The following is a 22,616-nucleotide window of genomic DNA, read 5'->3' on the forward strand; positions in this document are numbered from 1 at the left end:
GAATTGAGTTGAATTGAAGATTCCAAGGTTGGGAATTGGGAATTGAGAGTTGGGGACGGGTTCCAAGTCACCGGTGACAGCTGAGCTGTCTTGAGAGACCGACGATCGGCGATGACGTCGGCGGTTTATCGTGTCACGTGGAGATAAGGGTCTATGCAATTGTATTGGGTTGTTGGGACTTGCTCTCGCTTCATATAGCAATGAGAGGATCTGGTGTATGAATTCGTGATGCTTTGTAGCATATTTGATTAGATTAATATTACCGGGATGAGGTATATAACGCTTGGTATTCTCCATAAGCTCAATCCTAACCCCGATAGAATCCAGGTTCCGACCAATGACCAAGTGAATTCATTTATTTCTTTTGGTCAATTGGTTCTTTTGGTTCGTTGTTCCCGAGGTCTTGTTGCGTATCAAGCTGGCAGAAGAGAGTTAGGGACTAAGGGGGTTTAAATGCACTTAATTGAGATAGAGAGAATCACTTTTAGTTTATCATGCTATTTAATTTCTATCAATTTATATAACATAACGCTTGAAGAACCTCATCATTCATTACCGATCACATAATATTGAAAGATGACTAGGCCTTGATACCATTTTGAGTGCGTTCCGCTTCCTCGCTTGCCCTTTTTCCCGTGAAGGCTTCTTCAATCTGCACAAAAGTCCGACCCTTAGTCTCATGCATGTAGATGACACTAACAATGACAGTCACAACACAGCATCCACCCCACAAAAAGTACGCACCATAGCTGCTCTTTGCAAGCAACACAGGGGTAGTCAAAGCCACCAAGAAGTTGGAGACCCAGTTGCTTGAATGGGACAGTGTAGTCGCGGATGCACGGGTCCGCTGAGGCTGAATCTCTGCACTGTACACCTTAACTGAAATTCCCCAGCTAACGGAGTATAGCGCTGCATATAGGTAAATGCAGACAATGACAACCCAGCGACCTGCACCAGTGGATTGGTGGACAGCCTCTCCGGCGTACAGGCCGCCTATCAGGAACATCAGAATCCCCATTCCAACGCCTCCGTATATGATGCTGCTCCGCCGGCCCCATCCATCAGCGTAGATGAGTCCCGGAACTGTGACTGCAAAGATAACGATTGCCGAGACACCAGAAGCGAGGAAACTTGCTTCTGAGGAGGCGAGGCCGGCTTTTTGGAAGAGCTCGGGTGCATACTAATGAGGTTGAGTCAGTTGGCGGGTTTCATGGAATGTGGGTGTTGAGGATGGTCCGGACATACATATAGGACACCATCAATGCCACTCAGCTGCTGCATTCCCATCAAGAAGACCGCTAGAAGTGTGCGACCCCGAACGCCCTTCTCAAAGATCTCAAGAAGCTTCTTCCTAGTGTCTTCCTTGGCACCCTCTTCATTTTCAGAATCGAGCTCCGTGATCTCGGTATTCACTTGCACCTTTTCACGCTCCTCCGAATTCACGCCCAGCTTCTCCCATGCCTCCTCCGCCAAAACATATTTCCCATGCAGGCCCAGCCACTGGGGAGATTCCGGCAAGAAGCAAAGGGAAAGACCACAAAGAACCATAGACAAGCTTGCCAACACGATAAATGGCAAACGCCACGATAGCGAAGATTGAATACTCGATGTCCCATAGCTGACAAAATATCCCATGACCAAGCCCAGTGTCGTAGCCAGCTGAGGCCCAGTCGTCATAGCTCCACGGGTTCGAGTTGGAGAAATTTCACAAATCAGCACGACCAGATTCCCAAGGAAAAGACCTTCTCCGAGCCCTTCCACGATCCGACCAACGATGAACATGGACAACGCCACAGCTCCGGCTTCAATGGCTGCTCCAATTCCGAAGATAAATACGCCAATGGCAATGCCCTTTGGTCGACCCAGTCTATCAGCGACATATCCTGCGAAGAAGGATGAGAGGGCAGCTGGGATCAGGATGCAGGAAACGATTAGACCGTGGATAGTCGAATTCTCACTACCACCGAAGGAGGCCTTGAAGTCGGCCATATCGGTCACAGGGCCGATGGTACCTGTGTCCATCCCGAAGAGAAGGCCGTTGGCTGAGCAGAGAATGCATCCTAGTAAATATCTTGGTGGACTTCGAATACGCGCGGGAGGTAGTCCCATACTCTCGGCTGGGACGGAGTCGCGTAGAGTCGATCAAATAGGTGTATAAATTGAGTGTGCTCGGGGCTTCCGTTGACTGTGCAAATGGCAAGATCTTGCTTCTCAAAAATCAGATTCTTGGAAACTGGATGCGAGGGTACTAGAATTTATGTAGAAATCAACTGGAAGAAAACTCTTAGGCGGACTTTGTTTTTCCATTGCTGCCCAAATAATTGGTAGGTCTATCACTCCGAGCCCCACGGAGAGTGCATTTTCTAGATATGCGCGTATGACTACAAGATAGCAGATTTAGCGACATTGGGCGCCCAATGAGGTAGTTATTACCACCGGCTCTGACCCCCTGCACTCGGGCCGCATGCAATGCCGAACAGAAAGTATAGACACGAATGCATGTCCGGAACTTTGCTTTTTCGCATTTTAAATTCCTCTCTGTGCCGGGAAGAAAATTTTCGGCATTGCGCTTTGAGGCTTGAGGATCTCGAGGCATCGTGGAAAGTGAGCCGAGAGGCCCACAATTTGATCTTCATACACAGACACTTTACTGCTCAAGCCCGCAATTGGCTGCTCTGGTATCAGACGTCGAATATGCAAAAGATCCACAAATTCTTTGACCAACTCTTTTATTCATGCGTGACAGTGAGAACCCTTCCAATGTGGTTTGTATAAAGTGACTTCCCAAAATGGGCTGTGAGCCGAGATAGCGGTTAAAGGACGTGGGGGTGGAGTTGGGCAAGTTCCCCAATCAAATATTTACTGGCGCGACTCGTGGCTCGGGGACTCTAACTGATTTGATATTCTACACTCCAGGTACAAGTTATTTCGTCATGCGTTGTATAATTATCTCTCATTCGATTTTGTCAAAACTTCAACTGAAAATCGTGATTGACGGGCTTCACCTAGGAATGTACCCAATTTCGCTTCCACTTGCTTAAGCGGTTGCTTTTTCAATTTCCTCAATCTCTTGAATTACATGAGAGTCAAGACCAGGGGCTCTATCTTTCTTGGGTTCAGTGTTCCCGACTTCAATCAAATGTGCCTCTGTTGCGTTTGAATCTTCGGTGAACTCGAATTGACGCCATTCACAGTTTCGCCAGCCGGTACCTGTGATAACGAATTAGTATTGATCCCATGTTCGTGGATGTGCGCTAGCCTACTATGAGATTTGTCATAGGTAGCCCAATCTTCCATGAGGTAATGAAGGAAGCCACCGTGGGTTATCAGAGCAATATGTGCCTCTGGACGACTCCAAAGCCAGCGTCGCAGCTCTCCGGCACGCCGACGGACAGCAGGAAGAGTGGGGGCATATATGCCTTCCTATGATGGGTATCAGTCTCAAGTGTCTCATATACCCTTGAGATCTTCGAGGTCGAGGACCGACCTTTGAGTTCCACTCTCCATTAACAAGCGTTGTGTCAATATTCGCTTCGTCAAAGCCAGGAGCGGCCTCTCTGATAAGCCCTGGAGCGCTAGATTTGACAAAAGCTTCGTCCCGGCCGTAGTCACATTGAAAACCACTAATCTCTTGTGCATTGGGCACAAGGATAAAGGGTAATTGGCGTCGCTCTAGCTCTGGACCGAATGTCCACGCCGCAGTTTGGATGGTCCGTTGGAGAGGAGATGCAAAAACAGCAGAAATGTCCTTGGCGAATGGGAACTCCTTTCTGAGCTGAAGACATTGCTCTTTTCCCATTGCAGTCAGCAGGGGATCACGAAGATGATTGGCATTCTGCATGACAGGTCAGTCTTTTCTTCAAAACATGCGAGCAGGTACATGGCAAGTACGTTAATATTATGCTCGCCTTGGCCGTGGCGGATCAGATACAACTTTGGAGGCATTCCGACGAATTTTGAACAATTATGGACAATTATGGACAGTGGGCTACGATTAAGTAGTCTAAGTATCACACGCAATGTTCAACGCGATTGATTGTATCCATAACTTCTCCACATACTTCCAAAAGAGTCATTGCAGTGAAGATGGTAGTCAAGCCGAGTTCACCACCAGAAGACACCAATTGCGAAATTGATAGCAGGCCTGTCGAAAAGGGAAATGGAGCCGAGAGGGTCCACATGGCGGAACGTCATCGGCGAGTTTAGCCGGGCGACCAAGCCGAGACCACCTTTTAACCGATTGTAGAATTGTTCCCGAGCAACTCCCCGGCTTCATCGCGAAATGCGTTCATACACTGGGTGGTACGTGTATATTGATGATCGGAAATCTCATCGCTAATATGATTGGCATAGTATGACATGCAGAGGCCGCAAATTGAAATGCGACGAAGCCAAGCCAGTATGCGGCCCTTGCGTCAAGGCAGATCGGGAATGCCGATTTGAAGAGCGATGTATATTTCGCAATCAGAATGTTCCTTCGCCTAAGCGGAAACCGCAACGGAGGGCAGGGGCTCGGAAACGAAGAGTTCGAGAGGAGCCGGAAGAGCTTGGAGACCAAACATGGGTAGACGTACCTCATGAATGTAAGCACTGTCACATTACTAGATCTGAGATTCGCTAACCGTGTTGAAGTGACATTCATTCAAGTTGATGATCCTTTCTCTCCAGAGAGAGAAAACTTGCTGCAGAGGAACAATCCCGACACTGCCCCTGGGCAGGATGATACTTCAGCCCCGGGAGGCGAGGAGTGTCAGGATGGAGGCAGCTCCCCAGGTCCCACAGTTGAGCCCGACTCTCTACTAGAGCGAGTCAACTCATTTCTTCGACACGAGAGAGCGTTGGACGCCTATCAGGGATCCAGTGGCAAGCGACCTCACGGATCTCTGGGAGGGGCTTTGCTTAGCGATTCTCCAGGATGGCACACACCGTCGACAACTGTCACAGTTGATACGCCAGCAAGCGTTGGGATCGCTGCGGCAAGAGACGAGAGCTCTGGAAAAAATTCTGATTCCAAAGTGATTGTATCCCACATGCTTCGACATTTCAAGGAAGGTCCTGGCCAGTGGTAAGTCTCTCCAAGTAGGTCCATCATCATCGCTAACAAAATCAAGGATGGATCTGTTTGACACTACCGCTTATTTTTCATCGAAGGTCCCGGTGCTGGCAGCCACACGACCTTTACTGAAGTCCGCAGTTTGCGCTCTTTCCGCGAAGCATTTGCAACACGTTTATCGTGTCTCAGCCGCCGAAAATCGAAAAAGCTCCTTGCTGCCATTCGCCGATGAAGAGACGTGGCAATATCAATCTGCCAAAAACTATGACCAGGCGCTTGGGCTCCTGAAAACGGCTATCAATCGCGGAACCTATAATGATAGCCCTTCCGATAAGGAGGAAATGCTCGCCACAGTCGCGATTCTCTGTCTTTATGAGCTAATGGATGCCCCAGGTACTGCCTGGCAAGCTCACCTGAGTGCACTGCCTCTCTTCAACGATACATCGGCTTCGATGCCAGCGCAATCTTCAGTGATCATCCCCAAAACCGCGATCAAGGGCCCAATATTCTGGAGCTTGGCGAGACAGGATCTACTCTGTGCCTGTAAGCCTATGATTCTCAAAGTCATTCCGTGCTCAGCTAACGATAAACCTACAGTCATCAGTGAGACATACACCCGGTTGGATCTGAAAGACGTACGCCTGTGGCAAAATGTCGGCCTGGTAACAGATGAATATGGAAACTTGTTTCCCACACCCGCCGCAAGTCCATTTGAAACGCAAAATTCCCTCGGCATCGAAGAAGACATGAAAAGCAACGAACTCACCTGGCTTCTTGGCAAGATTGCCAATCACCTCACTGCTGGCGACTCGATAATTCCCGAGGATTTCATATTACCTCGCGAAGAGCGTCCAGATATCGGAGTCACACAAGAACTCCTTTATGACAGATGGGAGATACTCATGTCTGAGTTGGATAAGTGGTATGACTGCCTACCTTCAACATTCACGGAAGCCGCCCGCACAAGAGGACAGGGCAACAGTCATCCCGTGTATAATCTTGCCTTTGAAACGTTCGAGCAGATTTGGTTCGACTTACCACTGTGCGCTGCGACGGTACAGAGCTATCACCAAGCTAGGATACTTCTTTTGGTAAACCAGCCTCAGCTGTCGACGGCTATTCGATCGACGGTTTCTGCGAGGCTCAGGGCTTATCGCCATGCGCTGAAGGAGGCGCTCTATCACGCTCGGGAGATCTGTGGGATCAATCTTGCGAATCCAGCAGATCCTGTGCGGATCAATTCTGTGCAGGCTCTGTTTGTCGCTGGGCAGGTATTTCAAGGGAGACGAGAGCAAGATGCTGTTCTTGAGATTCTTACTGGTATTGAGAGGGACCTGGGATGGACCACTCAGTATCATGTTGCAAAGTTGGTTGATGAGTGGGGCAGACGTGATGAGATATCCCTTGAATAGGAATTGGGTGTATTCGAAGGGCTGGATAGATGACGATTTGTGCATTTACGATTGATGTTGATACCCATGATGATCTTTATTTGAGCGCAATGGTAGATTTCTTTGAAGAATCTCAGATACAATGCAAACTATCAAAGGGAAGAAGAACACAGAGGGGGGGAGAGAGAGAGAGAGAGAGAGAGAGAGAGAAACAGCCTGACTGCTATCACCCAGGGGACGGATAGGTCGCCCCCGAAGTCAACCCAACCTTTCTCGGGATCTACATTCTTGGATTGAACCCGAAGCTGTCAAACATAGGGTCGGAGGCTCGGAAGTCCCCGCTTGAGCAAGTGCCTTTTAACTTTTCTCATCTAGAAGCCTTCTCGATATAATTTCACGATGTAGTAGTTCTCCTTCTATCGCCGTTGGCATAGTCAGGAAAAACAGATCTATGATTGTGCAATCACAAATCTCCCCTTTACACTACGACTCAATCTGCATGCATAACATGCCCTCCGGCAGACCAGATCTCCAAATTGAACGAATATCTCGAGCTTTATTCTGAAGGTCCAGTGAAAATCAATGTCAGCAATCCCTTTGTCACTTCTTTGTTAGTTCATGGTGACTATGCTCGATTGCCTTTGTCACTACTCTTTGTCTCAGCTCAAGTCAGCTTTGCGATAGTTCATCAAAGTCTTTCTTTGCGAACCGAGCTTGACCATTCTATCAGGTTGTAATCTGAGGTGCTTAAATATCTCTCTGTTTGCCATCAAATTGTCTCCTTACATTCAACTATTAAACTATTTTGACTAGTTCAATACCAAACTCCTGCAATACACAACAAATTCACAACAAAATGTTTCTCAACACTATCTACGCTCAATTCCTCGCCGAATTCACCACCCCCATCGACATTCTCGTTCGCACGATCGACTTCCTTCGCTTCAAAAACCAGAAAAGCCCCCGTGAGATCTCAGAATATGAAACTGACAAGTATGAACGTCTTCAAAAGATATTCACCAAGCTCATCGACAACACATCCTGGGAAGAACTCTACGAAGGCGAATGCTTCGAATTCAAGATCGGTCTGAAAACCCAAGCTGACATCCTTCGAAATGACCCAAAGAAGCAAGGCAACGAGCGAATCAAAAGCGTTCACAAGGCGCTACTCGAGCTTTCCAAGCAAATCGCCCTGATCGGACAAGTAGCGATTGCAATGGCCGAGGAAACACCGGGATGTGATCTAGCTCGCAAGTTACCCTGCGAATGGCTCTTCTCGCAAACCGGTGAGGCAGAGGTTGAGCAGGTTTCCGTACTAATGGAATATGCTCTGGATAGTCTGGCGTTCGAGGTGAAGGCTGATCCATCTCTTGCTGTCAAGGCTGCGGAGCACCTCGAGCAGATTATCAAGGATATCGATGAAGAATTCCTACCCTAGAGCCTGTGGTTCTCCCTTTGACAATCCTGTTTTGTTGAGTCGTCGAGTATTCTGTTTTCGGGGGGTTATAGGGCCTGGAAATTGATCGGATGTTATCCAAGCAGCTAATTTAAGACCAGCCAGTGGCACCAGAAAGAGTGAAACCCATATAAAAACTCAATTCTGCTATATCTTTGGCCTTCATTTTCTCGCATTAACAGTCATCAAAAATTTCGTAAGCCAAAAATCATTAAAGAGCGTATTCAGTTCGTGTCTCATGCAAATCATGCGTTTCTTTCATAAACAGAACGAAAATCCCAAAAAAATCAAATGAAATCAAATCATCCATAGAGCTCGTGGTTCAGTAGCAGAGCTCGGCTATTAGGTCAAGCAGCATTTACTCCTGCTGACCAGCGTTGGCCTTGATGTTCTTGTCCTGGTTCTGGTCCTGGGGGTTGGCCGGGTAGTTCTGGTAAGAGCCGTAGTTCTTGTAGTTTCCGTAGCTCTGGTACTTGTTGTTCTGGGAGCTGGGGGTAATCTGGGGGTTGTTGACGTTGTTGTTGTTGTCGGCGGGCCAGTTGCGAGGAATAACGCTAGAGCTGGGGGCAATTCCGTGGTTGCGGTTGTTGTCATTCTGGTTCTGGTTGTTGTTCCAGTTGTTGCGGTTGTTCTCATCGTTGTTGTAGCCGTTCTTGTGGTTGTCCTGGTCCCGGCCAGCGTCGCGCCAGCTGCGGCGCTCGACTGTCTTGGATGCTACCTCGCGCTTCTGATTTGCGTGCCATTGGCCGTTGGCGTCAGTCCAGCCGTTCTGGTTGTTCTGGTTGTTGGGGTGCCACTGGCCGTTGGCGTCGGTCCAGCCATTCTGATCATTCTGGTTGTTGGGGTGCCACTGACCGTTGGCATCAGTCCAGCCGTTCTGGTCCTTGGAGGCTACCTCACGCTTCTGGTTTGCGTGCCATTGGCCATTGGCGTCAGTCCAGCCATTCTGGTTGTTGTTGGGGTGCCATTGGCCTTTGGCGTCAGTCCATCCGTTCTGGTTGTTGTTGGGGTGCCATTGGCCGTTGGCGTCAGTCCAGCCATTCTGGTTGTTGTTGGGGTGCCATTGGCCGTTGGCATCAGTCCAGCCGTTCTGGTCCTTGGAAGTAACTTCGCGCTTCTGGTTTGCGTGCCATTGGCCGTTGGCATCAGTCCATCCATTCTGGTTGTTTGCGTGCCACTGGCCGTTGGCGTCGGTCCATCCGTTCTGGTTGTTGTTTGCGTGCCATTGACCATTTGCGTCAGTCCAGCCATTCTGGTCCTGGTTGTTATTGGGGTGCCATTGTCCGTTGGCATCGGTCCAACCATTTTGATCCTTGGCAGCCACTTCGCGCTTCTGGTTTGCGTGCCACTGGCCGTTGGCATCAGTCCATCCGTTTTGGTTGTTGGCATGCCATTGGCCATTGGCATCAGTCCAACCATTCTGATCGTTCTGGTTGTTTGGGTGCCACTTTCCATTGGCATCGGTCCAACCATTCTGGTTGTTTTGGTCGTTGGGCCAGGTACGAGCCTTGAGGCCGGGGACCAGTGTAGCGCCGTTGTTGCGCACAGTCTCCGGGTTGAGAGGCTGGGCTACGACGGCTCGACGGTTCCACTGACCGTTCTGGTTCTGTCGGCCATTCTCGTTGTACTGGCCGTTTTGGTTGTTCTCACGCCACTGGCCGTTGCGGTCAACGTAACCGTTCTGGTTGGTTTGGCCATTCTGGTTGTAGCGGTTGTCGCCGTTGTTCGCAATGAACTGGCCATTCTGCCAGTGACCCTTGCGGTATTGACCACTGGGATCCCATTGACCGGTCTGGTCGTTGGGGTCAACCGGGAGGGCGAGGGCGGCCAGAGGGGAGACGGCCAAAAGAAGAAGGCCGTTGATCACGGTGTAACGCATGTTGAAAGAGGCAAATTTGAATGTTTTCAAAGGAGCCCGTGTGTCTTGGTGTTTTTGAGAGAGCTCTTTGAATTCAAAGCTCTCAGGAGTTGTCTGGTTTGAAGAATCGAACACCGGATTGTCGACCTGTATTTATATTCGAGTAGAGCGAGCTTTGAGCTTCAAGATTACGTAGCTTAGAGCTACTCATCCTGAGCTCAAGACACCATTGACGACATTGTCTGATCTCGGTTCGCGTGATTTTGCGGTGTGTTGATGCTGAGTCGCCATCGCTGCAAGGGACGACGTGCAAACGTGTGGTCGAGAACTGCAGTGCCTTGCGGGGGATAAGCGATCGGACGCGTGGTGATCACTGGGGATTCTAATGCGTTAGTCAGTAATATTGAATGTCGCTCAGTTTCAGTGGAGAGTTTTCAATGATTGCATGATGAACCTCGCATGGAGCTGCAGGAAACGCGTAGATCTCGGCCCCAAGGGGGTTAACCACATTCCACGAAAATCATCCGAACTCCAGCAAGCATGGTTGGCATCACAAAACATACATTGACACCATTCAATTGTCTGTCTTTGTTTCGCATGTTGTGATATCCCTTGGGGATATCTCATACGTCTGTGCACCACGCCTCGGTGCGCATGGTCTTGCTAAACGCGTGAGACATGCAGTGCATACATTGAATTGATTACGTTGGCCTTTGGCACAGCTCGAAGGCTGAAGCTGGGCAACATTGGCAATCGAAGTTGCGGTCAGAAGCGTAGGGGGCAGCGAGACTAGGCCTGGTGCTGGACGCCACTTCGATCGAAATTGTCTCCTTGTCCCATGCCAAATATTCCTGTTAGCTTTCATTCTCACACCTCATACCATCATGTTTTGCGACAGATACGATCCAAAGCCCGCGAAAGATGAGTCCGGGGAACGCCTTCTGGCGGAGGAAGAAGGAACTCCGTGGAGTGCCAATGAAGAATCTTCGACGAAAATCTGCAGAGGATTTGCAAATGCACTTTCACATATTACTGCACTTACATTATTCTTCCTGGTAGGGTCTTTGTTTGGCTTTTCCTGGCGTGGAGACCTGGATGGCCTTTGTAGTGCACATACTTCCCATTATTGTGAGACCTCTTCACTCACGTTGTTGTGATCTGCTTAACTCATTCGCTTAAAAACAATACAGCAACCGTATCAAAAGAGGTTGGTATCAAGTACAGTCCTCAACAATTCAATGGCTCGCTCCTCAAGGAAAACGAATTTCGACAAAGCGCCGGTCCTGAGGTAGACGCAGCATGGGAGTCATTAGGAGTCAATTGTTGGTGTCCATTTCTGTTGCAACCTGTCTGACTCTGCTGACTTGTCCACCCTTTTACAAGATCGCAGCATCAAGATACCGTCTGAAGATGCTGAAAGGAGCGGACTGGCCTCGGACCAGGTGAAAATCAACCCGAAATATGGGGGAGGTTACCCAGCGAATGTCGAAGGCCTGCATCACCTCCACTGCCTGGTGAAGATTCCTACCAACTATATTGCTCAAATTCTTGTGTGCTGATCTTGAAAAGAACCTCCTTCGCCAATCACTTTATTACAACTATGACTACTACCATACAAAGGGCGAAGGTCCATTCCTGAACGATGATTATATCGTCCGCCGGCATGTCTGTATGTTCCATCTTGTCTTTTCAAGGAGTGAAACCGTCACTAATGTTTGCCTCTCTTGTCAGCCCATTGTCTCGACATCCTTCGCCAAGAGCTCATGTGTACAGTTGATACTGGTGTTCTTGGTCAAGTTTGGATCTACCCCGAAAACCCAGAGCCTTACGTTGACTTCAACACTCAACACCGGTGTAAGAATTTCGAAGATGTGCGTCGGTGGGCAGAGGGAAATCAGTTGCCTTTAGATCCTCCTCTTGACTTTTTGGAGCCGCCGTCAGAGGGAGATAGAATTTATGATGAGATGCCTTAGGAGTGGAATGCCCAGGTGTTTAGAATTAGAGAGTCTTGAAAAATATCACTCACCCATCTTGTGACAGCTAGACTGCATCCCTGGATCCCTGGATCATGTCCTCTCCGGGGCTTGAATTCATTTCTGTTGTAAACACGCCTTGAAATTAACAGCCGCAGATTCCTGGCGCGTTCGGATTTTTAGTCTAAAAATTCAATAATTTTCAAGTTAACTTACTGTAAACTCTTGATTTTTCACAACGTCCACGGGTTCAACCTCATTTGTTGCTGCATGCCCAGGTGTTTGCTGAATTTGATGCCTGGTCTGGCAGGTAGGAAAATATATTTGCAGTGGTCCGCCCGGACGTGGGCCTCGGGAACATTTCCAAGGCTGGAGCCTGGAAGCATCAATATCCATCTCAAGATAAAGTGGTTTGTTTTGATGTGCTCGAGGTCGAGAGAAAAGGAACTATCGCCGGCAAGTCTCAAGTTGTTCTGATGTTTCACGGTTAGAGGTATGTTCCAGTGTTACGAGATTGTCCCCTTCTAGGCCTCCATGGTTGGGGGGCGGGTTTGGCATTCCCGAGGTCGCTGGGCGGCTTCCCCAGGGCCAAAGTTCCCACCCGTGGGTACCACCGACCTCGAGACCTCGGGAGTTTACAATGCTTCCATCAGCAAGCTCTGTATTTGGGATCCATGGACACTTGGCCTTATAGGTGTACACAGCTCTTTTATCGGTTAATATAGCTACTTAGACCAAAAATGTCCGTTGAGTCTAGATCCATGGATGGAAATGTCCAGGGTTTGGAGCCTTTCAGTGAGCTCTGCCCAGATGTGCCAAAGAGAGAGATCCCTGGGAGAAGAGCTTTGGAAGGGTCTTCAAGGTTTTGAATTATTGCTGTTTTAATATCCATTGATGTCCTGGAATCTGCATAGACTAGGTGCCTATGTAATAATGTCCTCTTTTGTCGTGAAAATATGACTGACCTCCTTGGCTGATTTCATCGAACCGACGACTGATCCGTTCGTAATTTTGACCGTATCTACCGAGCTCCCGTAATCGAATAGACACCCAATCTTGATAGATTCGGTCCGAGGTTGCAATCCCCGCGATGAACAATGGCCATGTTATCCGTACCAAGAGGCGTGGCCGGCTTCGATGCACCTTCAAACTCAAGTCGAGCACCAAGGAAACCGCGGTGGTCAATGGAATCATGTTATGCTGATTTATTTGGAAGTCTGGCTGGTTGTTCAGAGCATCCTCAAAGCAGAGGTGGAAATAGACAATAGTGCCGTAGAATGTAATAGCAGACCAAAACACAGTCTCCATCACGCGACGGTCGCCAGCGACGTCGCAGGAGGTGGATCTATTCGCTAATGCTAGGACAGTGTCATATTCCTAGATGAGTTAGTGAAAGAAGGGCTAGAAAAAACTTGATGACTCACAATAGACAATGTGTTGATCTCTTTAACGATCTTTTGGTAAGGCGAGCCTTCGCCAAAGTCTATATCTGGGCCTGCACTATGTCTGAACATCTCCGTGATTTTGAACTGAACCACATGACTACGGTGGTAGAGTGTCAAACCCGGAAGATTCTCCAAATCATCAAGCTGGGACGACATAGGATACCCATCACCCCAAAAGCGTGAGGGGGACTGCCTACTCAACCGATAAAGTTCAGGGAGACTGAGGGCAGTATTTCCGGTTTCAGACTTCAAGAAAAATCGAAAAATATCAGTGTCTAGCTTTGCAGTTCCTGAGCCGAAGAAAAGAGCTGCGGGCGTAAAGAAATAAAGTGTCCAAAGAAGGTAAAGGGGGACACATGTGCCACCAAGTCCATGTGTGGATCCTGAGGGTGGAGTAAGAGTAGCGGCCTCTGAATCAATTGCATATTCACCGATCCTCGTAGGATTTGAGTGGGCCTCCGGGCGCTGTAAGGGGTCCTGGCTGTCAAGGATGGCACCCGGGCGCGAGTGGGACTGAAGCAAAGGAACAATGTGGTTGTGGAGAAGCGTTTCAATTCCCCGAATATGGATATTAATGGCGGATGCACCACTGCCAAAGCGATTCTCGTAGTCTATCATTAACCAGAGGGTGATGAATATGGCCTCAATCTGCTGGGGAGATTTCACCTCCTGTTTGAGAGCCTCCCTCAGACTTGATAAGGCCCGACCGTAATGCACCCTGCCGTCCATATCTGATTGATCAGTGTTCGGCAGAAGATCAAGGGTAGTCTCCATGTCATAGAGTTTGGCCCGGTAGATCTCCCTCGCAGCACTAGCAAGCATCATGCTCATGACCATAGGCTCTTTGATCGCTATTTTGTGGTAGGTATAGGAGACGGTTGACCGTGGCCAGTGCTTCCCCAGTACTACGACCAAGATTGAGTCTTGGAGATAGCTGAGGCATTCGCGATCAAATGCTGACAGTGACAGAGAGTTGGCTGCCTGAATGCTCCGGCCCCGTACATGAGGTGACGCTTGAATCGAAGGTGATTTGCGCGCGTATGACGTAATTTGTAGATGAGATGTATTCCTTGCAGAAAGTGAGTGGTTCAAAGTGTTGTCATCATCCCTTGGGGAGTTCTTGACAGATTTGTTTGCTGAGGTACGCGTCGACCTGCGCGGGATTGGACCCCCATTCCACTCGCAGAGAATCCGTGCAGAAACGCACCGCCTACATTGTGGCTCCTCGTGCGTTTGACTAGGCAGCTTTTCCTCGTCGCACTTCACCTTGCGAATACGGCAAGTTCGGCAACCTGGACGCGCTGTTAGCCCCGGATGTTAATGCAAGGGAGAAGCCGCGCGGATCCTTGCCTGTCCTGGAACGGGTCTTCCCCGGTTTATGCATGTCTGCTCATCTAGCCTAGGCGAAGGCGCTGCAATGTCGCATCTGTCTCGGCTGGCAGGCGAGGTCTGGAGACGCTTAGAAGTACTAAGACGCCCAACAGTCAACCTTTGCGAGATAAGAGGGGAAAGAGGCGGGGAAATTGTTGGTCAAACGGAGCTTGAATCGGAGCCGAGTGGACGTTGCCGATTGGCCGCGTCGGCTAATGTTATGCGCTGCCGAGAGTTTATCGCACAGGACCGATTTGATTGGTCAACCCGGTGCTTTATCGTCACAATCGCCTACTCGTCTCGTATACTCCAACTGATAATGACGAAGATGTTGGGGAAGAGCCCTGAAGATACATAAAAAGGAAAATTGTGAGCGCCAAGTTCTCTTTTCACTATCAGCAACAGCCTCAAACATGCAATTTTCCGAATCACAAAGCCGCTTTCTCGATAGCGTGCAGGATGCTCTTGCCCGTTATGATTCGCAATTGAAAGATATCAATCACAAAGTCAGATCAATATTGATGAAACACAAAGAAAATTGCTGACTTTGGTCTAGATTTGGTCTAATCCGGAGCTTGCATACGCAGAGTATGATGCTCACAACCACATTTGTGAGCTTTTTGATAGCCTCGAGGATGAAGGATATTCAGTCACCCGCAAAGCTTATGGTCTCGAAACTGCCCTTGAGGTTGAATATACCCATGGCTCCGGGGGTAGAGTTGTAGCCTTCAATGCTGAATATGATGCTCTTCCGGGAATCGGACATGCATGTGGTCACAACCTCATTGCCACCAGCTCGATAGCGGCCTTCATTGCTGCGTGCGAGGCGATGAAGTCATCACATAATACATCGGGCAAAGGATTCACCCTCCGTCTCATCGGTACTCCAGCAGAGGAATCTGGCGGTGGAAAGGTGCGTCTGCTCAAGCAAGGAGCGTACAAGGATATAGATGCCTGCCTTATGGTACACCCGGTTCCGATGGTGCCGGGGAGCCCCGACTTGATGGGAATGGCGACTGTCGTTGAAGGTGGATTCCTTGCCAATGACAAAGTGAAGGTTACTTTTACTGGAAAACCAGCGCACGCCGCAGCTGCTCCTTGGGAGGGTATCAACGCGCTTGACGCTGTGGTCTCCGCGTACGTTAACATTTCCATGCTTCGCCAACAGATCCTCCCAGCCCAGAAGATCCACGGAGTAATTGTGAACGGTGGCGATCGTCCAAACATTATCCCAATGTCTGCGACTGTGGACTACTATATTCGTTCGCCAACCGTCAAGTCGCTTAAACCTCTGACAGAGAAAGTTGTGAAATGCTTCGAGGCAGCCGCAACTGCCACCGGGTGCAAGGTTGATTTCGACTGGTACGTTTACACAATTCAGCATTACCTTTCCCAAGAACTAACCATAATTTGCTAGGGGTATCTCATATGATGACCTGAAAACCAATATGCCGATTTGCGAAAGCTACGTTTCTGTAATGCGCGCCCTGGGTCATCATACTTTGCTGGATAACTCAACCCAAAAGAGCACTTTGGCCGGAGCTTCTACTGACATGGGTATGTTCTTCGAGCTTTTAATTATCCACACTGCCAGTATACGACATCGATGCTAATTCATGCCAGGAAATGTTTCCTATGCGGTGCCTGGATTCCACGGAATTTTTACAATCCCAACCGATGGAGTCAACCATACGCCTCAATTCACCAAGGGCGCTGGATCAGAGGAAGGGTATAAAAGAGCACTGTATTGCGCGGCAGGTATGGCTGTCGTAGCATGTCAGATTCTTGTTGACGATAAATTTGCCGCGGACGTGAAGAAGAACTTCGAGGGAAACTGACCTCGAGAACAAACTGAACATTTTTGTCCGTTTATTTACGTTGAAATCAATACTCCCTATCGAAACCAAAGTCTCCAGTCATACATTCCAAGGTTATGCCTTGTATTACATATAAACCCTTGGAGAAAAGACATTCAATCGCAAAGTAGGTGTCGACGACGCTGTGTGAGAGCCTCGGAAGTTCGTGTGTTGGAAGAAAAATCGCCTTGACCTCCGAGTCCTAGCTTTTTTCTTATCGATGGTACGCTGTATCTTATCTCGCAAGAAATATTAAGTTGGTATATGTTAGCTCTCGCATTGCCAAGGTCTGACTAGTTTGCCGAAACAACGAATAGGCTTATGAGGTGGTGTCTCGGCGCTTTGTTATCTAGACCCATGAATTTGCGGGGAAAGCTTTATTCGGGCACCAGACAGAAGTATAGTGTCCAGATGCATGTGAAGTCTTTTTTTTTTTTTGTTTTTTTTTTTTTTTTTTTTGTTTTCATAAATAGCAAGGCTTTTACCGTATTATGAGGCCTCCAAGACACGTTGAAGAAGAACATACACCTCAACCTTAAGTATACGGACATCCTTTTTCATTTTCGGGCTCAAGATGTCTGTTCAGTCGATCAAGGAAAAGAATGACGCTGATGATCTCAATCCTCCGAATATTGAAGTTGGAGCGCTGGGGTCTTCATATCAATTTTCACCCAGTGCAGAGAAGAGGCTTGTCTGGAAGATTGATTTGATGTGAGTAACATGACAAAGAGAGATGGGACACTTCCTGATTTTCTCCCTTTTATTCAGGGTACTTCCTATCATGCTGTTTGCGTACATGATGGCCTTCCTGGATAAACAAACATTGAATTACGCTGCCCTCATGGGCATTCGTGAAGATCTTCATCTAGTGGGCACCCAATACAACTGGTCGTCTAGCATATTCTACTTCGGCTACTTGGTCTTTTCGTGTGTACCACTTCCAAAATCCAACGTTGTCTGCAACTCACACCCTCTAGCTACCCAGCATCATTGTTGATGGTCAAATTTCCACTTGGAAAATATCTTTCTACAGTATTGTTAGTAACCTACCCAGTTTCTACATCATTACTGCACTTGCTCACCAACTTTTTAGTATCCTGTGGTCCATTGTTCTGGCATGCCATGCTGCTACTACCAATTTTGCAGGCTTGATGGTTGTGCGATTTTTCCTCGGGTGCACCGAAGCCAGTCTCTCCCCGGGCTTCACTCTGATCACATCCCTTTGGTATAGAACATCTGAGCAACCACTCCGCCACGGAATTTGGTTTTGCGGAAACTCTCTATCTCTGATTTTTGGAAATTTGATTGCTGTTGGTATCTTACAGATTGATGATCGTCTCAAAGCGTGGCAGGTGAGCAGCGGATATATTCCACAATATTGCTCTGGGTGAAAATCATTAACTTGGCTACTCCAGTGGCTTTTCATCATATTCGGAATCATCACATTATTGTGGGGTGTGGTCATGTTATTCCGGCTCCCCGATTCACCAGCTACGGCCAGCTTCCTTACCGACGAAGAGAAATTCATTGCGGCCGAGCGACTGAAGGCAAACCAAACCGGGTTCAAAAATTCGAACATTGACAAATCCCAGATCAAGGAGGCATTTATAGATGTCAAGACTTGGCTGCTTGCACTCTTGATATTGGCTGCAAACATTCCAAATGGTGGTTTCACAACGGTCAGTCGATGTTGAATACAGAATCAAACCCAAATAGCCGCATATTAACGCACTCAGTTCAATGGATTGGTCCTCCAAGGATTCGGGTTCTCGACCTTTCATACTCTTCTTCTTGGTATGCCAGGTGGTGTAATTGTGTTCATATTCGTGCTACTCTCGTAAGTTCTTCGATTGAACTGCTTTGTGATGCACACTGATAAGGCTTAGTGGTATCATCTCGTCAAAGATTGCCAACACTCGGTGTCTTGTTATGGTTGGATGCAATGTGATCAGGTAAGAACACGTTAATGATAGCGTGGGTCAAGGCTAAACAACGCTCCATAGTATTGTTGGCAGTGCCCTTGTCTATGCCACCGGCTCAGTAGGCTCTCGTTATGCAGGTCTCCTTTTGATGGGGATTTACTCCGCCGCAATGCCTATCTCAATGGCAATGATCAGCTCTAACATCGGTGGTTTTACGAAGAAAGCCACTGTCAGCGCAATTTACTTCATTATGTACTGCGCCGGAAACATCATCGGACCTCAGCTTTTCTTCGAGGAAGAAGCACCAAAGTATCAGGTATGTGCGAACATTCAATCAATCACTCTCGATAATTAGGGGTCTCACACTGCCTTACTTTAGAGCGGATTTTTAGCCATCATTATTTGCTTGGTCGTGTGTGTCATTGATGGATTTGCACTTCTTTTCTTTTTACGCTGGACGAATGCGAGACGCGAGAAAGGTCGTGTGGCTGACACGGCGACGGAAAGGGGGAAAAGCAAAACTCTGCTTCTCAAGCCCATCTGCTTGATACCACGGATCTGAAGAACGGTGAATTCAGATACGTGTACTGAGTTTGTCTCAAGGCTCCTTTTACTTTTATATTTAATTTAAGCTGGAACATGCAGGCTGCTAGAATGAGATAAGTTCATTTGATTTCATCAAGACATTGTCTCCAACACTGGGCCAGTATAGACATGTCTGGCACGTATCAGGTAATAAGCGACGGCCAGTATAACAGTCCCAAATGTCCCCACAACGCTAAAGTTCATCGTCGTGACAGTCGGTGAGATGTGCGGAGGCCAAAAGCTGAAAAAAACAACGATAATCATGTACACAACAGCATATGCATTGATCAGCGTGCCGATGACCCCGGGTACGTGGAATGGGCCCCAAACTAATTTGGCGCCAGGAACATTGATTGCTCCCTCGCTATCGTTGTATTGGAAAATATCACCCTTGCAACGACGATAGAGGAGCAAGGAGCCTACCATCAGGTAAGACAGGTATATGCCAGACACTGCCATTGACAGAATGTCCTGAAGCGCAACGTCTGATCCAATGTTGATGAGACACAGAAGCCATGCGATAGCTGTGGCTAAAAGGATTGAGTATATAGGCATCCCGGTAGATGGCAGTACCTGTTTTGATCTTTAGTCAACGGACCAAGCGAAAATGTGACGGGCAGCTTGAGGAACTTTCTGCCTACCTTGACCCATAATCGCCACCCCGGGACTGCCCTGTCTCTGGCAAACGACCAGATCTGACGTGACAAGGCGGCAAGAATACCCATCACTCCAAAAATAGAGATGATGAGTACAATGGTAGACATGAGTGCCGCTCCTGCTATAGATCCCGTGGCGTGTGAGAATATCTCGATAAATGGATACCCCGTTGGAGAGGCTAGAGCCTCTTCGATATTTCCCATGCAAAAGAGAACAGCAATAAGCATACTGAACCCTAGAATACCATTGATAAGCACACTCAGCATGATAGCACGCGGAAGAATGACGGCTGCGTTGTGGATCTCTTCGGCCATCTGAAAAAAAGTCAGCGTTCTTTACTGACATAGGAACGCGAAAAGACTCACATGAACAACCGCGTCACCGCCGGCAAAGGAAAACGCACAACCTGATAACCCGACAAACCAAGAAAGACCTTGTGTTGGCCATTCCCCACCGTTCAAAAACTCTCGGAAGACCTCCTGGTCGGATCGATGATCGGCTAGCACAACCATCGGTATGATAATTGCTAAACAACCGAGGACATGAACCACCAAGATACCTTGCTCCAATCGAGGAAAGAGTTTGCCACCTTTGAGATTCACAGCCAGTCCGACCAAAAGGGAGGCCCACATCACTAATGTGCCTTCCCATCTTTTAGCCTGATAATTGTTGTAAACGAGGATTGCGACGCCTTGGATTTCAGTTCCGGCCAGGTGGGCTGCCGCCGTGAATGCAGTCTGCCAGCCAATCACTGCAAGCCAACCTATTTCACGGCATTAGTTGCGATGGAAAAATGACTTGACATTTTGTCATTGTCGCACCAGTGATGTAACTCAAAAACCTCATGCAACCTTTTGGTGCGAGCATCGCGCACCAGTGGTATTGACCCCCTGAAGTCGGTGCCCTTGAAATGTCAGCGGTGAGTCTGCATTTCTGCAGATATACGGAGTACAAGCTCACATTGATGCCAGCTCTGCTAACACTGAGAAGCAACAGGCTGTACCGATCCAAGAGAATATGAAAGCATAGACTGCTCCCGCGGAGCCTCCACTGGCACATGTCAATTCAAGCTTGCACAACGGAGCGTGAATCCATACTTTTCCAGTGGTGTAGTAAAAGTGCTGGAAAAGAATCAGTAAAGCGACACGTCGACTAGAGATCTATCTGCTTACCCAAGCAGTCCTTCCCATGTCCCAAGAACCGTGCAGCTCAACCCGAGGACTGCCCATACGCCAAATGTTCGCTTGAGAACGAGTGAAGTCAGCTCATAAACAAGTTGATGTACCACACAGAGAGCATACTTTCAACACCGGCTTTTTCCCTAGCCGCTCAAGATAAAGTCTATCTCGCTCGCTGCTCGACGAATCTCGATCAGAGTTGGTTAAATGGGCATTCTTGGGTTCATGTGCCATGATGAAGTCCGATAAGTCACTGAGCTCGGGGTTGGAAAGACGGGGCAAGACAGGACTTGAAATAGTAAGATTGATTGGAAAATGGAGGCTCTGCTATTGATCTGGACACGAAAATGAGCTGTATCACGCCGATCATTCGGGTTCAACGGTATCTTTCCACGGCCAAATCATCATAGCGCTCACCCACTCCGCTGCACTTGCTTGTCTGGGAAGCGGGAGAAGCCTGCGGTCCGATATCCAATGGCAAAACGGAATGTCGATCAAATGGATTGCAGTGGATAAATGGTGCATGGGCTACGCGTGAGAGCCGAATCATATCGCGAAGCGTGCACATTCTATGCGGCTGGGTTGTGAGCCGGCAGGGGTGAAATCTAGGGGGCCATCAGGGGGCCGTCGGATGCAAGTGCATATTTCCACCCCCCCCGTGGACCGAGTTTGCTCGTTTCATTTTGATTTCATGCGATATCTTCCATGTGAAACTTGAGGTTGAGAAACTTGAATTTGGGTACTCCGTACTCTATGTTTTTTTTATTGTCCCATTTTCATACCTCCGTTGGCGCAGACCACACTGCCAGTGCACCACAGCCCATCCGGAGTACACAACATGCCAACAACACCAGCAACTTCACTGGTAAATGCCGGTCGCCGCCCACCCATCTTTTCCTGAATCAATCGCTTCTGCTCATCCGTCAAGCGAGCCAAAGTCTCTTCATCATTAAGGTCCAGCTTGCTCATCGGCGTGTTATCCTGATATCCCTGAATATCCTTCCAGAACTGGTCGCCGGTCGCAAAGTACATGTCTCCAACAACCGGGCCGGGGTTAACGGCATTGACAGTCGCGCGATCAGCGAGCTCACGGGCCCAAGTGCGCGTCATAGCCTCGATCGCAGCCTTGGTACCGCCATAGATCGATTGCCCGACGAATCCGAGTGAGGAGGATACACTGGAGATGCTGACGATGCGACCGCTGCGGTCATTGGGGAGGAAGGGGGCGCAAGCTTGTGTGAGGAGAAGTGGGGCCAAGACGTTCACCGCGTATTGCCAGGTGAAGTGCTCGGCTTCGATGGGACCCTTGGGGTCGTTGAGGTTGCGATCTTGAGAGACACCGGCATTGTTGATCAAAATGTCAATTTGAAGTTTGCCATCGGTCGTGAACTTCTCTTTCGCAGCGGCGAGAATCGCCGCGACGCCCTCGGTGGCATTGCTTAGATCGGCTTGCACGCTCTCGCATTTGATGTTATGGGTCGAGGTCAATGAGGCGCAGAGGGCTTCGGTAGGTCCACGGGAAAACTCAGAGGTGAAGTTGAGAAGCAATGAGCATCCCTTTGCCGCCAAGTTGCGTGCAATTGCTTCACCGATTCCTGCTGCTTGTTAACTCCGTCTCTTCTCCGTGCGGGGGAGATCCTGACCTCGCGATCCACCGGTCACAATGCCGAATTTTCCTTCAAGTACTCGAGACATGTTGTGCTAATGTGAGTGCAGAAGATGCGAATGAAAAGAAATAAGAAGTCCAAGGAAATGCGGAAATGGCCCTCTTCTTGAACTTGTATTTAGCCGAAATTCCCCACGTTTCGCGTTCCCCCACCGGCGGAGGAAAATTGCCCGATGCGGAGCCCCTCAGGAAACCCGGCTAATTT

The 22,616-nt window shown here is 48.7% G+C and overlaps 11 protein-coding genes across 11 annotated transcripts; 5 read left to right on the forward strand and 6 right to left on the reverse strand.

Moving 5' to 3' along the window:
- Positions 1–580: 580 nt before the first annotated feature.
- N7506_001744 (sugar porter family MFS transporter) lies at positions 581–2,109 on the reverse strand (the record flags this gene model as incomplete). Its single annotated transcript, XM_056951040.1, has 2 exons — positions 581–1,180; positions 1,246–2,109. The coding sequence occupies 2 exons, from the start codon at positions 2,107–2,109 to the stop codon at positions 581–583; spliced, it is 1,464 nt and encodes a 487-aa protein (XP_056816955.1).
- Positions 2,110–3,037: 928 nt separating this feature from the next.
- N7506_001745 (histidine phosphatase family protein) lies at positions 3,038–3,945 on the reverse strand (the record flags this gene model as incomplete). Its single annotated transcript, XM_056951041.1, has 4 exons — positions 3,038–3,210; positions 3,264–3,423; positions 3,488–3,835; positions 3,892–3,945. The coding sequence occupies 4 exons, from the start codon at positions 3,943–3,945 to the stop codon at positions 3,038–3,040; spliced, it is 735 nt and encodes a 244-aa protein (XP_056816956.1).
- A 337-nt stretch (positions 3,946–4,282) lies between these two features.
- On the forward strand, positions 4,283–6,465 carry N7506_001746 (uncharacterized protein; the record flags this gene model as incomplete). The annotated part of the gene is made up of 5 exons (XM_056951042.1): positions 4,283–4,302; positions 4,354–4,583; positions 4,633–5,065; positions 5,112–5,596; positions 5,651–6,465. 5 exons carry the CDS (start codon positions 4,283–4,285, stop codon positions 6,463–6,465), a joined length of 1,983 nt encoding a protein of 660 aa, XP_056816957.1.
- Positions 6,466–7,300: 835 nt separating this feature from the next.
- N7506_001747 (uncharacterized protein) lies at positions 7,301–7,882 on the forward strand (the record flags this gene model as incomplete). Its single annotated transcript, XM_056951043.1, has 1 exon — positions 7,301–7,882. One exon carries the CDS (start codon positions 7,301–7,303, stop codon positions 7,880–7,882), a length of 582 nt encoding a protein of 193 aa, XP_056816958.1.
- Positions 7,883–8,258: 376 nt separating this feature from the next.
- On the reverse strand, positions 8,259–9,779 carry N7506_001748 (uncharacterized protein; the record flags this gene model as incomplete). The annotated part of the gene is made up of 1 exon (XM_056951044.1): positions 8,259–9,779. One exon carries the CDS (start codon positions 9,777–9,779, stop codon positions 8,259–8,261), a length of 1,521 nt encoding a protein of 506 aa, XP_056816959.1.
- An 863-nt stretch (positions 9,780–10,642) lies between these two features.
- N7506_001749 (oxidase ustYa family protein) lies at positions 10,643–11,731 on the forward strand (the record flags this gene model as incomplete). The annotated part of the gene is made up of 5 exons (XM_056951045.1): positions 10,643–10,886; positions 10,949–11,080; positions 11,142–11,272; positions 11,328–11,427; positions 11,490–11,731. The coding sequence occupies 5 exons, from the start codon at positions 10,643–10,645 to the stop codon at positions 11,729–11,731; spliced, it is 849 nt and encodes a 282-aa protein (XP_056816960.1).
- Positions 11,732–12,646: 915 nt separating this feature from the next.
- On the reverse strand, positions 12,647–14,007 carry N7506_001750 (uncharacterized protein; the record flags this gene model as incomplete). The annotated part of the gene is made up of 2 exons (XM_056951046.1): positions 12,647–13,108; positions 13,156–14,007. 2 exons carry the CDS (start codon positions 14,005–14,007, stop codon positions 12,647–12,649), a joined length of 1,314 nt encoding a protein of 437 aa, XP_056816961.1.
- A 953-nt stretch (positions 14,008–14,960) lies between these two features.
- N7506_001751 (M20 family metallopeptidase) lies at positions 14,961–16,385 on the forward strand (the record flags this gene model as incomplete). The annotated part of the gene is made up of 4 exons (XM_056951047.1): positions 14,961–15,053; positions 15,104–15,909; positions 15,965–16,104; positions 16,171–16,385. The coding sequence occupies 4 exons, from the start codon at positions 14,961–14,963 to the stop codon at positions 16,383–16,385; spliced, it is 1,254 nt and encodes a 417-aa protein (XP_056816962.1).
- A 592-nt stretch (positions 16,386–16,977) lies between these two features.
- On the forward strand, positions 16,978–18,680 carry N7506_001752 (uncharacterized protein; the record flags this gene model as incomplete). The annotated part of the gene is made up of 8 exons (XM_056951048.1): positions 16,978–17,114; positions 17,172–17,330; positions 17,381–17,440; positions 17,497–17,755; positions 17,819–18,082; positions 18,140–18,240; positions 18,290–18,355; positions 18,407–18,680. The coding sequence occupies 8 exons, from the start codon at positions 16,978–16,980 to the stop codon at positions 18,678–18,680; spliced, it is 1,320 nt and encodes a 439-aa protein (XP_056816963.1).
- A 323-nt stretch (positions 18,681–19,003) lies between these two features.
- N7506_001753 (amino acid permease) lies at positions 19,004–20,979 on the reverse strand (the record flags this gene model as incomplete). The annotated part of the gene is made up of 6 exons (XM_056951049.1): positions 19,004–19,440; positions 19,509–19,881; positions 19,933–20,330; positions 20,389–20,471; positions 20,528–20,688; positions 20,869–20,979. The coding sequence occupies 6 exons, from the start codon at positions 20,977–20,979 to the stop codon at positions 19,004–19,006; spliced, it is 1,563 nt and encodes a 520-aa protein (XP_056816964.1).
- Positions 20,980–21,507: 528 nt separating this feature from the next.
- Positions 21,508–22,440, reverse strand: N7506_001754 (SDR family NAD(P)-dependent oxidoreductase; the record flags this gene model as incomplete). The annotated part of the gene is made up of 2 exons (XM_056951050.1): positions 21,508–22,340; positions 22,389–22,440. 2 exons carry the CDS (start codon positions 22,438–22,440, stop codon positions 21,508–21,510), a joined length of 885 nt encoding a protein of 294 aa, XP_056816965.1.
- Positions 22,441–22,616: the final 176 nt, after the last annotated feature.

The sequence above is a fragment of the Penicillium brevicompactum genome, assembly GCF_028827555.1.
Source record: "Penicillium brevicompactum strain IBT 35665 chromosome Unknown utg000001l_segment0_segment0, whole genome shotgun sequence".
In the NCBI taxonomy this organism is placed as follows: domain Eukaryota; kingdom Fungi; phylum Ascomycota; class Eurotiomycetes; order Eurotiales; family Aspergillaceae; genus Penicillium; species Penicillium brevicompactum.